Here is a 15,790-nt window from a genome sequence, read left to right as displayed (position 1 = left end):
TGCATTTTGATGTCCAAAACAGAAAAAGATTGCTGATTTATGATATTTTTCTCTTGCCAAAGATCGATGCCTGTCCAAAAGTGTGTTTATTAACTTGATGGCCTAGTGTGGGAGGAGCCACTGCCAAAGGTTTTTTAACCTGATCGCTACACGGAGCAGTGTCTGTGTTTATCACATTATGGAAGACACATAGCGTGATTATAGCGGTGAAGATTGTGGTTAGGGAGACAATGACTCTTCAGAGGAAGATTTATAAACAAATGAGAGGCCCATCCATCATATTTCAAACTATCCACAAAACAAACACTAAAACATGAAGTCTCTGACTAAATTTACAATTCACACCAAATCTACAGAAGCAGGATATTTGAAAATAACAAATCTGTCAGGAGAACGCCTCAAAATCTCAATTTTCCTCGTCCTCCTACTAATGTCTGAATTAAATTTTACATAAAAGTTCAAATTAAATGGAAGAACTTTTTTTTATTTTGAAAGCCAATTATTTTTTAGTGATTAAAAAATATATATTTTATATATTGATTAAATGTAGCCTGTTTAAAAAAAAAATAGGTTATGAGTCTGGAAGGTGGAATCTTCAACAGTCCTGTGGCGCCTCCAGGTGGATGAGGATGGTGCAACTTCCTGTTTCTGTCTTTGGAGAAGGAAGTGAGTGCTCGTGTCGTTCCTGCTCTGAAACTCCTTTTCTTTTTCTAGCTTGGTACCCGGTTTAAAATGGTAGCAGAGCCATTAGCCATAAGCTTTGGATTTCCAGTGGATTACTAGTTTTTTGTTTTGAAATTTTTATTTAAATTGAGAAACTTTAACTCCTTTTCGGCTAGAAACAGTGGGAAAAGCCGAACGGGAAGCAGCTGGTGATCTCATGAGATTTTTTGTATGTACAACAAGATTTGGGCTTACTTGTGTGAAAATGAACCAGTGTTGTCATGACGACTGTGAAGGCTGGTTGTATTGATGGATCTGAATGTATTTTAATCATTTTGTGGAACTCCTGACCTAACTTTAAACATGTTTAAAGCAAAGCTAAAATAAATGGTTATAGCATATTTTAAAAGAGATATTGAGGTCCTTAACATTTATGGTCCAAAAAGAGATGAACTTTTCTGAAAAAAAAAAAAAAGGAACTTATTAATGAACAATAAGTCAAATGTAATACTTGTTGGAGACTTGAATTGCGGTCTTGATCACTACCTGGATTGCTTGTTCTCACACCCACCTCCAGAATAGCATCTGTACCACTCCTTAAAAATGTATTAAAATCTAGAAAAATACTTGATATTTAGAGAATTCAGCACCCCTACAACAGAGTTTTCCTTTTATTCCAATGTTAACAAATCTTACAGTACAATAACTATTTTTGCACAAGCTCCAATTTAATAGCCCAATCCAAAATTTCTCCTATCCCCTCCATTTGAAGGGGAGTTTATTTCTGTTCTTTTTAAATCCTACTCTTGAAAAGAAGGGGTCGAAGAGGCTACAGCACCTTGCGCTGAGAACCGCTTTTCTTCTCCTGTGTGCTTTGAACCACAAATGTTTACATTTAAATGTAACGAATGACCTTTTGTTGTAGCATGACCTTTTTAAAATGATAAAACCGCTGTTGTTATGTAAATTCAAGGACTGGAAGCACCGCGCTACAGCTAGTGGACTGGTGATTATTGGGGATGTCATCAACTAAAGTCCAAAGTCCAAAATATTTTCACAACTCTCTGTTTGGAGGGTCAAATGAAGGGGAAGAGAGGAGGGCTAGGGAGAAGGGAAGAATTCGAGTTGGGCCAATCTCTTGCATTACTAACACTAAATACCACAATAAATTAATTTCTGACCATAGTCCTCTCACTGTATCAAAAATCTTTCCCTCCCAAATCTGGTTTACTCTAGGCAGCGCCAGATTTATTGATAACATTACAAGCTGACTGACTTCATAGAAATGAATGACAATGGTTACGTTTTGGACTTCACACTTTGGAAAACTCTGAAGGTTGTGATGCGCGGTGAGATCATTTTGTACTCTTTCTCCCTTAAGAAAGAAAGAGAAAGCCGTCTCACAGAAATTAATGATGATCTCCTCTACATACACTCCAAGATGTCTTCAGTGTTCAATTTAAGTTGATTAATGACCATTGACCCTGTCTTGACCTGGTAAATTCTAAACATCTTAAATTAATATGTAAATTAAACTTTGCTGAATTTATACTGAAACTTAAACAAGATATTGAGACCTGTAAAACCCTCCCCTTATTGGTAATTGGTCATGTTAATTCCATAAAAATGATCTTCCTTCCCAGATTTCTCAATTTATGTCAAATCTCCCAATTTATCTTACTTCAGCATTCTTAAAAAAACTTGATTCAATTGTTCTTTCCTATATCTGGAATATCAAAAACCAGAATTTTGAGGACGCACTTACAGAACTTTAAGGTAAAAGGGGGGCAAGGCTTACCAGTCTTCAGTCCAGTCTTTACGACTCTGCTGCCAATATTAGGGCGTTGATGTTTTGGCAGTAGGGGGCGTTGGACAGCCTGACCCCCGCGGCCCCCTTGTGACTCAGGATGGAGTCCAGTTCTGTAAATGATTCCTCTCTGTCGACTATTCTTATTTTTCCAAGTTTGAATACTTCTGTATACCCATATGTTATAACCACTGTTTTTCACCTCCTCATCTTGATAAATCTTACCTATCCATTTTTATTTGAGCGATGTTATAAATAGTGAGTTTTTCCAGGGACTTGCTATTAATAATACAGAGTTTTCTTTACTTCATTTTAAACCCTTAACAACAGAAATTGTTAAAGTTCAAACCCCGGGAAGGCGTGTCAAATCATCTACCGTGCCGCACAAATTATAAGAAATGTTAGCTCGGGTGTCAGAAAGATAAAAAGTGTCACACAAAGCAGAACATCCGAGACGCGCTGCCAGGGTGGGAGTCATCTGTGTGAGTCCCCGAGACAAGGCTAGGTTCACACATTTAGACCTGTCTTCTGTTTGTTTGGGTTATGGTTTCGTTCCCAGCTCAGGCAAATAGTGAAACAGCTGCAGCTCCTGAAGGGGTCATTGTATTTAGTCTAGCAGCGTGTTTCCCAAAGGCAAGGCACAGATTAATATAGATCTAAACAGTTTAATATGAAGTGACGGAAAATTCCACCACACCGTGAAGTACGAAACTCAGATGTTTGCTCCCGTTGCCATGGTGAATCGTGGTGTCTTTACCCCACTGATCAGGGCTTTTAATGGTCACGACACTCGCACCTGATTCTGGTTCCAACAACTTCAAGTTCATTGAATCAACTCTTTTCAGCTGTCCTGAAACCCAAAACTCTAAGTTAGAGAATTTTAAGTCCGTGGACTCTAAGTTCAGGTTTCAACTCTAAATTTATTTAACCTTCTTCTTGAAATGGGCCCCTGACCCAATGTTTGTTCATGTGTTGTTTACAAAGGAAAAATGTAAAGTAAAGTTAATTTAAAAAATGTGGCCAGATAAATTCAGGCTCATAAAACAACTTTTAACATGATATAAATTGCTTCATACACTAATTTCCCAACAACCTATATGTCATAAACACTTATCAGTGTACCTTCTCAGCTGTAGAGCCCTCAGTAAAGTCCTTCCAGCATACCTCCATCGTACCAAAGCAGCAATAAAAAATGTTGTACCTGACGTTGATACAGATGTTCTAATCGATTGGTGAAATTAAAAGTTTGACAGCGATTTGCAAAGTGCAGAAACTCCATTTTCTTCTTGTGTTTGGACGCACCCCAGTAACAACTGGCCAATGACTGAAGAGATCTTTAGTCTTTTTTTTAAGCTTTGTTCTGTAAAAGGATAGTCTGACAGCAGTCTGAATACAGACCAAACACAAGGTTTGGGACTCGATCCGGATCAAATCATTGTCCAATCTGAATAAATCCTAAAATATACTGATGACTAACAGAAGCAGCTGTGTAGATTGAAAACATACACTTACTGTAATCATGATACAGAAGAAAGAGAAATAACATAAGTTAAAGAGGAATGTACAAACATAGTGCCACACCTCACACAAGTGTTTTATTGTTCTGGACACCTGAAAGAGAATACCTTAAAATAGCAATTCTCAAATAATATAAATCTTTCTTTTATTTTTCTTTTAGATTTTACACTGTGGGATGGAGACAAAATTCAAAGCAACAAAGTGAGGCAGTCTCAGAAGAGCAGCACGTATGAAATCACTGCATCCGACTCCATTCAGTCCAAGTCATCTCTGCTGGATCTTAGTGCGTCTCTCAGTGCCAGTTTCATGGGAGGATTGATTGAAGTCGGAGGATCAGCCAGCTACCTGAATGATAACAAGAAGTTCAAGAATCAGAGCAGAGTAACTCTACAGTACAAAGCCACAACAGCGTATGAACGTCTGAATGTGACTCAACTTGCCGCTCCAAACACGCAGATCCAAGATGCCATCAAGAACAGCCGAGCAACACATGTGGTCACCGGCATCCTTTACGGTGCAAACGCTTTCTTTGTGTTCGACAGTAAGAAGATGGATTCCAGCGATGTGCAAAAGATTGATGGAAGCATGCAAGCTCTCATCAAGAAGATCCCAAACGCTACCATAGATGGAAAAGTCGACATCAAGCTGAGTGAGGAGGAGAAAGACGTGACCAATAAATTCTCCTGTAAATTCTACGGTGACTTCATTCTTAAAAGCAACCCTACAACATTTGAAGATGCAGTGAAGACCTACGAGAGGCTTCCAACACTTCTCGGAAAAAATGCAGAGAACACGGTTCCTGTTAAAGTCTGGCTGACTCCTCTGAAGAACCTGGATAAATCCAATGAAGAACTGAAGGCAGACATTTCTGTCAGTTTAGTGAGGAAAGCAGAGAATGCTCTTGATGACATGAGGGAGATAGAAATGAGATGCAATGATGCTCTGGATGAGAATGTGGTGACAAAATTCCCACCAATGCAGAGAAAGTTGAGAAATTTTCTAAATCTCTGTGAAGATTACACAAAAACACTCAAACGCACCATGGAGGAGAAGATTACAGCCATTCGTGAAGGAAAAGAAGATGAAGGATCAGTGCATAAAGTCTTTGAAGATTTGGAGAAGTCTCCATTCAGTCAGAAGAACTTGTACAAGTGGCTTGATAATGTGCAGAGAGAAATCAACGTCCTGACTTCCTGTGTGAACATCATGGAGGGAATCAAGATCGTCTCAGATAAATCAGAGTTGGACAGAGAGGTTTTTGCTCCAGGTGTAGAAGATTCTCTCTGCTTTGTCTTCACCTCTCTGGAAACTGAAGATCCATACTTGAAGCAGATGGACAAACATCTGAGCTGTCATGAAACAAAAAAGTCTACCAGTGTGACTCCACCCTCAAAAGATCTCTGGTTCTTCAATGAACAAATCTTCACTGATATGAGACAGAAAGCCAAAGAGTTCAACTCTACTTTCAAAAACCTGAAGAGCAGCAAGAAGTATAGCTTTGTCATAGCTGCTTTACCAAACCAGAAACATGATGGAGCAACCATCTACCATTACAGAGGCGGATGTCTGAAAACAGAAGACTTCTCCAAACCAGTTCCAAATGTGAGATCGGTGACAGACCGACGGGAGCTGTTGTGGCGTAAGTATATTTTCATCAGAAAATTATTAAAGACAGGAACAACAGTTGTTAAAAACAAAGCAACTCCACACCGTTGACATGTAGGAGTCATGGTGAGTGCTTGGACATCACTGCCAGCAAGCAGGACATGTCCTCCCAGTACCCACCCATTTTAAATGCACCCTTTATTTCACATGCCCCTCTACTCCACAAGAAAATAAACCCCAACACACCCACATACCTCACATAAGGAAGATGGGATCTCTGGGGGAACCAGGTCTTCAGCAGTCGTGGTTGTGTTCCTTGGGTTCTTGCCTCCTGGGGCCAGCCCTCCCTGCCTACAGGGAGAGGGGTTCCTGAGCTCTCTGATGAGACCATGAGCCAGGGATCACATTTAATCTGAGCCTGGGGGTGTCTGTGTCACTGTGGTGCAGATTGTGGTCCTTGCCCTCGAGTGCTAAGCCTCTCCAGAGTTCCAGTGGGTGTCCCTAGTCGGGCCATGCTTGGAACATTCGTAACCCTTCCGCTCTCCTTGGTTTGTTTACATTAAAAGTGGGGTCATCTGGACCCCACAAGACAGTGCGCTGAATTTCTTTTATTTATTTATTTTAATGATTGTCAATCTTTACTGGTGTCCAATGACAGACACAAAGTCTTGTCCACCTTTGTCCACATTGTCATGGGAGGAATCACGCATCAATGTAAGGGTGGAGTCATCTTGACCCCAATGATAGCAGAAGGGTTTTTAAGGGATCCCCACTTCTCTTCGGCGTTCTTTTCCTTGGTGGGGTGGATTTCTACTGCCTTGCTCTCTACAAGACCCTATGGCCTGGCTGGATCTCGCATCCTTTATGTTCCTGGCCCCTCTGGTGTTTAGGGCCCCTGTGTCCGTCTTGCTGGCCCTGGTCTGGATTACTGACATGATTGCTTGGCGGGCGGATTTCGCCAACTTCTTATCCCGTCCAGGCGTTGGGGGCCCTGGCTGCCACTACTGGTTAGATGGGGATCTCGTTGTGAGGGGGACCAGGCTTTCCCCCTCTTTTATATTCCATCATCCACCTCAGTAGAACACAATCGCCTGAGCACAGGTGTCAGCTCACAGAATGATGCATGTTTTATATGTAAGTTTTTTCTGCTTAGTTATGTATGTGTGAACTGTAGTTGTATTGTTTTTGTGTTGACGTGTTTGTGTAACAACATATCTGGAGCCAACAGGCATGTCTGTATTATTTGAGTATGTGTGTGGACAGGCCCTGCCCCTTTTGACTAATATCTGCACCTCACAGAAATGACGATAAACCTAAAAGAACCTGTTTGGTTTGTGTTTCTAGCCCCTGCTACTTCTTGAATCTTTCTCCAGCTTCCTTTATTCATCAGGAAAGGTTTATCAAAGCAGACAAAGATTTATATAGAGAAATAAACAGCTGTTATGCAATCGCTCTATTGGTCAGAACAAACATTCTGCCTCTGATACCTTTTTTAACATCTTCCTGATAATCCTCTCTTTTATTTATATATATATATATATATATATATATATATCTATATAAGAGCTGTCAGGCGATTAAAATTTTTTATTGCATTTGTCCAGAGTTAACTCGCAATTAATTGCAAATTAATATGTGTTCCTTTTTTTAAGGAAAAAAAATGTGTGGTTCGTGGAATTTAGTAGTTCTACATTAATTATGAAAACAAGAATGACAAAATTAATAGTTTTCCTCAGAAATACTTTATTTTTTAACATTGTCTTGAGATAAACTTTCTTAACAATAAAAGGCTGTAACATAAAATCCCTAACAAAAGCCCAAGTGCAAGTGAAGGGCATTTTAAATTCAAAACTTCAATCAACGTTCAGTAAAATAAAATAAAAAACATCAAAAATAAAATTTCCATAACACTTTCATGTTCATTTTTTGTCAGGACCAAATCTTTTCCTCCTCTGCTGAACTACAGTAATAAATGAAATAGAGATTTATCATTTCCAATGAACTTTTGTTTTTTAAAACATTAAAGACTGAGAAAAGCGGGATACTCTGTGGATAGTTTGACAGTCTGTTACTGCCGCCGCGTTCTCTGGCTGCAGCTCGATGCAGCGACGTGTCCAGCGGAGCTCACGCCATGAATATGCCGGCAGACAGACCGCTATGCTGGGGCTGGATCACGATTAAACCTCCAGAACATTGAGATATTTTGCATATTTTGCATATTTTCGCGTGGCGAAAGAGGGACGGGCCACACACTCAAAGCTGAGATTTATCTTTTCATCTACAAATAACTGGCGTTGTTTAAACTACATTTAAAACGTCCCCCGGTGCGCTTGCTGTTCGGAACGTCGGGGGTCCGCAGCTCTCAGGACGCGGCACCGGATGCGAGCCGGTACCACCAGACGTGGTACTGGACGCGAACCGGAGCCGGGTTAGGGTGCAGGAGCTCTCCAGGTCCTAGCGCCGGCCGGTTCTAGCTAGCAGCTCGGAGGTTGGAGACCCACCCGTGATCTAGTGAGAGCAGCCGGTGAGTTAGATGGCGATGAGGGACGCCTGCGCGCGGTGTGGAAAGACGTATGAGAAAATCTGCGATTAATGCGAAAAAAAAAATGTCGGCGTCACACACATGTCAAATCAACGCGAGAAATCTGACAGCCCTAATATATATATATTTATATATATATATCTGTCGTTCAAGTTATTTAACTTGTAAACTGGCCAATCAGATGTAAGCCATTTTTTAATGGAGTGAGTTTGGGGTCACAATCACTTGGTCCAGATCTTAACAGTCAATGGTTGGTAATTGGAGAAATGAAGATCAACTGTAATTGTTTTCCATATTGTTACTATTGTATTTAATAAAACAATGAATTAAGTCATTTGCTCCACTGATCCTGTTAAAAAGATAAATTAAATTTGTCTTATTTTTTCTCCAGACTTCTGCAATCTCAGCTTGGACGAGAACACAGCCTACAACTACATCAAGATAGACAACAGAACTGCTGTCCGTTGTGGTCACATGTCGTATCCTGATCATCCAGACAGATTTGATGTGGCTCCTCAGATTCTCTGCAAAGAGGAGCTGTCAGGGCGCCATTACTGGGAGGTAGAGTGGAATACTAGTTTGGAGAGTCATGCTGGTGTTGCTGTTGCTTGTAAACGTATACCCAGGAAGGGAAAAGACGACAGAAATGAGTTTGGATGGAATGACATGTCTTGGTACTTCGGTAAAGACAGACACAAACTTGTTTGTGTGCACAATAGTCACAGGCCTGTACTGCGCGACTTCACTAAGGAGGCAAAAATCGGGGTGTTTCTGGATGTGCCAGGACAAACCCTGTCTTTCTATGATGTCTTTGGCAACAATCTGAGTCTCCTTCATGTTTTTAAGGACACATTCCCACCACCACTTCTTGCAGGAATGTGGATCGATAATTTCTACTTGAAACTTTCCACCATTGACAACGAGTAGTAGAGTGTAAACACTCAGATTTCTGCTCTCCTTGTGTCTCTAACACAATTCAGCAGAAAGTTTGATTCCTTTCGGAAACACTTATAGAGTCAAGACTTAACGTCCATAACTCCAATTTATTACTACAGAAATTTCTCTAAAACAGAGTAAAACTGAAACAGAAAATAATCTGTCATTAGAACAGTAACATTAATAACATTAGCTCACATACATAAGAATATACCTATAGTAGACACAGTATGAAGTGTAACCCACCATTGTTCAAACATCTAATAGCCAACAAATATACATTGCAGACAATGATGTTGAAAAACATGAACAGAAAAGGCAAAAACATTTACTTTCCAACAAGAGTATTTTTTTCAGTTTTTCTGGTAAAAGTCTCCTAAAGTCCCACTCCATTCTAGGACTTTCTGTAAAGCAGAAGAGGAACCCCCCCCCCCCATTTGTGAAGCAGAGCAGGGAGCTTTTGACCCCCCCGCGTTTTATTTTCTAAGCAACAAATATTGTCTTTTTCAAAATAATACTTTGTCTTTTCCTAATTCATAATTATTTGTGTTACAAAATACTTAAACATTGAGTTTTGTGCTTAACTTTCAATAATAGAATTCAACAATATTACCACCAAAAAGTACTAATTTCTTCAGCATTTTTCCATAAATATTCCAGCTTATTTCAGTTTATTTTTACTAGTTAAATTGATCACATTAAGCTAAAATAAAAATTTAAAGAAGAAATCAAATCTTAATTAAACAAATGTTTAAAACTAAATCAAACCAAATGTTGCACCTGTAAATCAGAGTGAATAGATTCAGTTTGAAATCAAACCTGGTTTCCAGACTTTTACTGAAAAATACAAACTAAAGCAGTGAAGTCCACAGATCAGAGACAGTCAAACATTTCCCTCCTCAACATTCAAATCACCGACTAAAATAACTGAATCGGTTAGTAAAACACCATTAAATACATTAATTAAAATGTCAATTTTTGTTTCACTCCTGCTGGATTCAAACTTCTCTGTTTAACTCTAACCTGAACTTAAGCCGTGTGTGTTATGAGATCAAGTATTTTTTTAAATTTGATTCACTAAAATTGAGCATTTGCGTGACGTCACAGGAGTGCGGCGCGCGTGCAGCGCAGCCAGTCCATTGATGTCCACTGATGTCCATGGATGAAGCCACGATGAAATCTTGGTTGGTGATTTTACGGAGGAGCTACACAATTCACATAACACACAACTCCTAATGAGCTGTGGGATCTCTTGTGGCGCCCGCTGTCGCTCTCAGGACAAATACTTTACACCAAGCAGCGCATTTATTTTGAAAAAGTGTTTCCATTGCAGTTTGGCAAAAGATTTAAATTCCGATACGCCCCGAAAAACACCTCCTCTAAGCGCAAAAACATTCTTTTTTTTTTTGCCTTTTTTTTTTTAATTGTAGTGTTTCCATTTAGAGAATTTATTGTCGACATTCCAATTTGCGGTAATTCCAAAGTTAAAGGAAACAGCGACATAGAGCTACATAGTGAACAGAGTTTGCTGTCAAATCTTCTGGATGAAGAAAACAGACTTCATGTTGAGTGTTGATGACCTCTAGATTCAGCCCATTGCAATTTTTTTTGTAATTCTAATTTTTTTAGTTTTGTATAACGTCGCTGTGGCTTTTATTTTGAAGGGATACAAAGACCCGCTAAACCGGAAGTTGTCATTCATGTCTGCATAAACTGTTAAAACAAAGATAAAGTTGTAAAAACAGTGAAAGTTCACCACGTCCCATAGCACCTGGTTGATGAGGGAACACGGTTTGTAATCATTTATGTTTTGGTGACTTTTTAGTTCTGTGTTTTCTCATAATTTTACGTTGTTAACAAGTTTTATTTTCCCCAGTAGGTGGCACTGTGACGCCAAGCTAAAGTTGTGTCATAGTTTAAAATGTGCAGTAATAGTAGGATTTATTTTATGTTTACACAGAAATTAATATAATTAATTGTTAAATAAGTTTGTTAAAATACAGTTTGATTTGTATCAAAGGTTAAAATTGTCAAAGTAATAAATTAAGTGTTGAGGTTTAGAAAATAATAATAAAACAAAAAGGTTGACCTGGTGAATCCAACTGTATCTGATCAACATCTGAGCTCGTTCCACTTCAGATCTCCTTGTTTGCACAGCAATAGAATAGTCGTCTGTGTCTGTATCCATCCATCCAAAGTCAGTGAGTCTCAACTGTCAGTTTCCTGTCTTGCTGCACATAAATCACTGGAGTTTGTCCTACAGTTTCAATGCTTCCACTTGAATCTTTAGGCTTCCACGGCGTGCGTTAAAACTTTTACCCCACTTATACCATGAATATATACAAAAGAAATAAGCATTTTTAGTACTTTATTCTTGGTATTTTATTGGATTAGATCACTTTTTCACCCAAAGCTGGTTGATCCATGGTCCAGTGCTATATTGTACACATAAATGCTACCTGGTCAATGTTGTGATTTATCGATTGACAGCAGTAATTAAAACTAAATGCTGTAAATATAGAGTTTTGTGTGATTTCATATTGTGATTATTTGCAAATAATAAATGGTCGGCAAACACTGTAATTTAAAAAAAATGATTGCGATTAATTTTTTCCGGGTTTGCAATTAATTTGTTAATTTTTTTTACCAATTCCCAACCCTAATAAAATTCAAACATGCACAATAATGTGATGCGCAGCACATTTTGGGGCAGATACGGACCAAACACAAAAAAATAACAATTGAGTCACAACTGAGTTAATATTTTATTTTGTTCTGTACCTATTGAAGGTAGGTCTAAGGAAGAAAGAAAATCCTTTACGTTTGATTCATCCGTTACTTGCAGCTGTTTGTAGAGCTGGGTATAGTATATTTCGAAGGGTGTCTTTATATCTTTCAGTTTATGATATATTTTGTTATCAGTTGGGTTTGTAACTTTTTGCATAAATCTGTCAGTTTGCTGTTTACGTATCTTCCAAGCTAGAAGTTTTTTAGATTTCGAACTGTTTTCATAATAAGTCTGTTTAATTAATTTTAATCTTTTTTCAATTTGATATTCCTGCATTTTATTCAACTCCTGCTGCATGTGCTCAATATTTGATAGTATGCTTGGTTCATTGGTTTCCATATGTCTTTTTTCCAAGGCTTTTAAGTCATTATTTAGATCCTTAATCTTACATTCCCGTTCCCTTTTTTTGTGCACAGACCAAGTTTGTAATTTACCTCTAAGGACAGCCTTTGCTGTGTCCCACAATATACTAGGAGAAATATCATCGCTCTCATTGTACTGGAGAAATTCATTATATTCTTTTTGTACAAAATCATAGAGTTTATCATCACTCAAAAGACTTAAATTAAACCTCCACAAAGTTTCTTTACGGTCATTATCTAAATGAAATGTTAAATACACCCCTGCATGGTCAGAGATGTCTCTTACTCCTATATCACAGAGCTCAATTCTATGTATATCTGCATTAAAAATGAAGAATAATCTAACCTTGAATATGTTTTGTGTGGATGTGAGAAAAAGGTGTAATTTCTCTCTGATGGGTGAAGGTTTCTCCACACGTCTGTCATTCCCAGTTCCTTAAGTAATTTTCAAACATGTATGGCTTCTGACTGTTTCTGATTTCTAAATGTACTTGAACTGTCCAAAGAAGAGTTTAAACATATATTCCAGTCACCACCACAAACGAGAACCCCTGATGATTCTGTTGCAATCAAATCAAAGATTTTACTGATCAAATGTTTCTCTCTGCCAGGTGGTCAGCATACATTTAACAATGCTATTTCTTTGTGATCTATGAAACCTTTTACCAATACATAACATCCTTCTTTGTCATTTCTTCGCGATGAAAACTGGAAGTTTATTTTATTTGATATCAAGATTGCTACTCCTCTAGAATTTCCCTTTGCATATGAGGAGTAATAAAGATTCTTGAACCCCTTATTGCCTAATTTTTCATGTTCTGCCCCTGATAGGTGTGTTTCCTGCCAAAGGACAATGTCCAGTTTTTCTCGTTTTATTTTAGCAAGTGCTTTACTTCCTCTGATGGGGTTATTCAGACCGTTACCGTTGTGAGTGATTATTTTATATTTTTGCTTAACTTCCATCTCTGTAAAGTTGTATGTACTCATAGCAATTTAAATGCTCTAACAAACAACAGTAGGTCTGCCAAAAATAAATCATATAAACAAAAAAGCACTTTTGACTTCCAAGTCCTGGGTGTAAATTCACCTTTAAAGTCGGAAGGGGGGGTGACCCAAGGCACCGACGGGCCCCTCTCTGCGCTGCACGGCATCTCCGTCTCCTATCTGCCATGTCAGCTTGTGCGAGGCCTGTGTGTAGAGGACCAATGAAAAGCGGTCGTGTATATCCAATACATTTTTAAGAGGAAGAATCTTTCTGTCAGGGGTCGTTTTGGACAGCCAAAAGAAGCAGACCCAGAGTGAAGGACAGAACGGGTTTTATTTAGATGTAATAAGTCCTCCAGATCAGCAGGTGGCGCAGGTTCGAGACGGCGCCGCTGAAGTTGCTGCGGGAAAACAGGAAGTGGTCATCCAAACAGGCGAGATGGGGTGAGTGGTGGATCCGAGACTTTGTGGATACGAGTACTCCGGCTTGCAGAAGAATGATGCAGGTCTGAGGAGAGGCGTGACGAGGAGAGACGTGACTTGTCCTGACGAGGCAAGATGAGTCGGGGTGAGGCGAGGCAAGGCGAGACGAGACGAAACGAAACTGCAGGCGTGAACGGCGCTGCATAAACGTGTCGGCTGGACGTGGATCAGGCAGGGAAGCTGAGACGTTCCGGCAACAAAAGGCAAACAGGTGAGAACTTAAAAAGGGTCAGAAACAGGTGACACTCATCAGGCTTGATGGCTCCACCCAACAGGTGGGTCTGAGAAGCAAGGCGGGCATGACACTTTCGTTGTTGTGAGATCATTCGGCGGTGGTTGTCCTCCTTTTGAAACCTTCAAGCTTCTCATGGATGTATTTCGTACGTGATGCTCTTTCCCAGCGTGGCGCCGTGCTCATGGTGCCCGCGGTGGGTCCCTCCGGTCCGGTTTCTTCTTAAAGTTTTTGGATATTTTGAGTTACTGAGAACTCACTTCAGTGGAATGTGTTTCTCTATTGTGGATCTCAAAATATGTATAAGGAAGTCATTCAGATCTATTTCTGAGGAAAAACCATGCAGTAAAGAGCATTGAAAGAATGTTTATGAACAGGTTTGTAATGAGGAAGACTCAGCACCCTCAGAGAGTGTTGCCACTGCTGGGCCTTTTGATGAACCATAGTTCCGTGGTTTTCAACCTTTATTGGGCCAACATAAACCTTTTCCTTAGCAAAAATCCTGCAACTCACCAACATCAAAAATGTAAAAAAGGAGAAAATCTCTATAAATCTATACCAATGTAAATTCCCTTCACAATTGCACATGCCTTTTTTGTAATAATTGAGGCAGAAAAAGAAGCTGGTGGTTGCGGCTATTTTTTCCAGATGTTATAATAAAAGTCGTGATGGTTTTCAATAAAAATGTTAAACTGAATGTGATTTATTTCTTCTTTAAAATATATCTTTTTAGTGTTTGTCCCAGTGCAGTAATACAATTGAAACCATTAAATGATCCTAACATGCTTGTTTTTTTTTCTTACAAAAATTTTATACAAAAAAGACTAACATTATATTCATGTGTATATTGAGTTGTAACAACACAAAAAACAAACCTGTTGCAGTTTAGTTGTTTTTCTTTTATCCTAGTCAAAAATGTAAAACCTCTGAGGTTTGATACAAAAAAGGCCCAGCACTGGCTAAACTCTCCGAGGGTGCTGAGTCTTCCTCATTACAAACCTGTTCATAAACATTCTTTCAATGCTCTTTGCTTCTTGGTTTTTCCCCACAAATAAATCTGAATTTCTTCCTTATATAGATTTAGAGATACTAGAAAGCCAGATGTTGAATAATGTTTTTTAGTGAGAATTTGGCTCAATCAAATGTTTTTCTCTTTTGTGGATCTCTAGATATGTATAAGGAAGTCATTCAGATCTATTTCTGAGGAAAAAGCATGCAGTAAAGACCATAGAAAGAATGTTTATGAACAGCTTTGTAATGAGGAAGACTCAGCACCCTCAGAGAGTGTAGCCACTGCTGGGCCTTTTTGAGCAGACCTCAGCAGTTTGATTAACCGTAGTATAGTGATTTTCAACCTTTGTTGGGCCAACGTACACCTTTTTTATTGACATAAATCCTGCTACTTATCAACATCCAAAAATGTAAAACGGGACAAAATTTCCCAAAATCTGTACTGATGTACATTTCCTTCACAATTTCACATGCATTCTTTTAAATAATAGAGGCAGAAGAAGCTGGAAGTTGTGGCTATTTTTTCTCAGTGTTATAATGGAAGTTGTGATGGTTTTCTTAATAATGCAAATTGTATTTTTTAAACCATTACATATCTCAACATGCTTGTTTGTTTTTTTACACAAATGTTACACAAAAAAAGACTAAAATAATACTCGTGTATCTTTAATTGTAACTACACAAGAAACAAACCTGTTGAAGTGAAGTTGTTTTTCTGTTGTCTTAGTCAAAAATGTAAGTTCAGGAAAATGCTTTATTTTATAATACGTGATAATAATTTAGTGATAATAAAGTAGAAAGAACTATAAAAGCGGTTTAGAGGCCATCATATTTCAGTCACAGAATGTAAACAGTAGCG

At 38.7% G+C, this 15,790-nt stretch overlaps 1 protein-coding gene across 1 annotated transcript in view; it reads left to right on the top strand.

Moving 5' to 3' along the window:
* The window catches only part of LOC112161210 (neoverrucotoxin subunit alpha), an 11,357-nt gene extending 1,639 nt beyond the window's left edge, over nt 1-9,718 (top strand). Inside the window, exons 3-4 of the mRNA XM_024296267.2 lie at nt 4,149-5,627; nt 8,527-9,718. Coding sequence (XP_024152035.1) covers nt 4,149-5,627; nt 8,527-9,062 — 2,015 coding nt within the window. The 3' untranslated portion in view covers nt 9,063-9,718. The remainder of the gene's footprint in view (nt 1-4,148; nt 5,628-8,526) is intronic.
* Nucleotides 9,719-15,790: the final 6,072 nt, after the last annotated feature.

The sequence above is a fragment of the Oryzias melastigma genome, linkage group LG3 (assembly GCF_002922805.2).
Source record: "Oryzias melastigma strain HK-1 linkage group LG3, ASM292280v2, whole genome shotgun sequence".
In the NCBI taxonomy this organism is placed as follows: Eukaryota; Metazoa; Chordata; class Actinopteri; order Beloniformes; family Adrianichthyidae; genus Oryzias; species Oryzias melastigma.
This window is presented reverse-complemented; position numbering and strand designations above follow the sequence as displayed.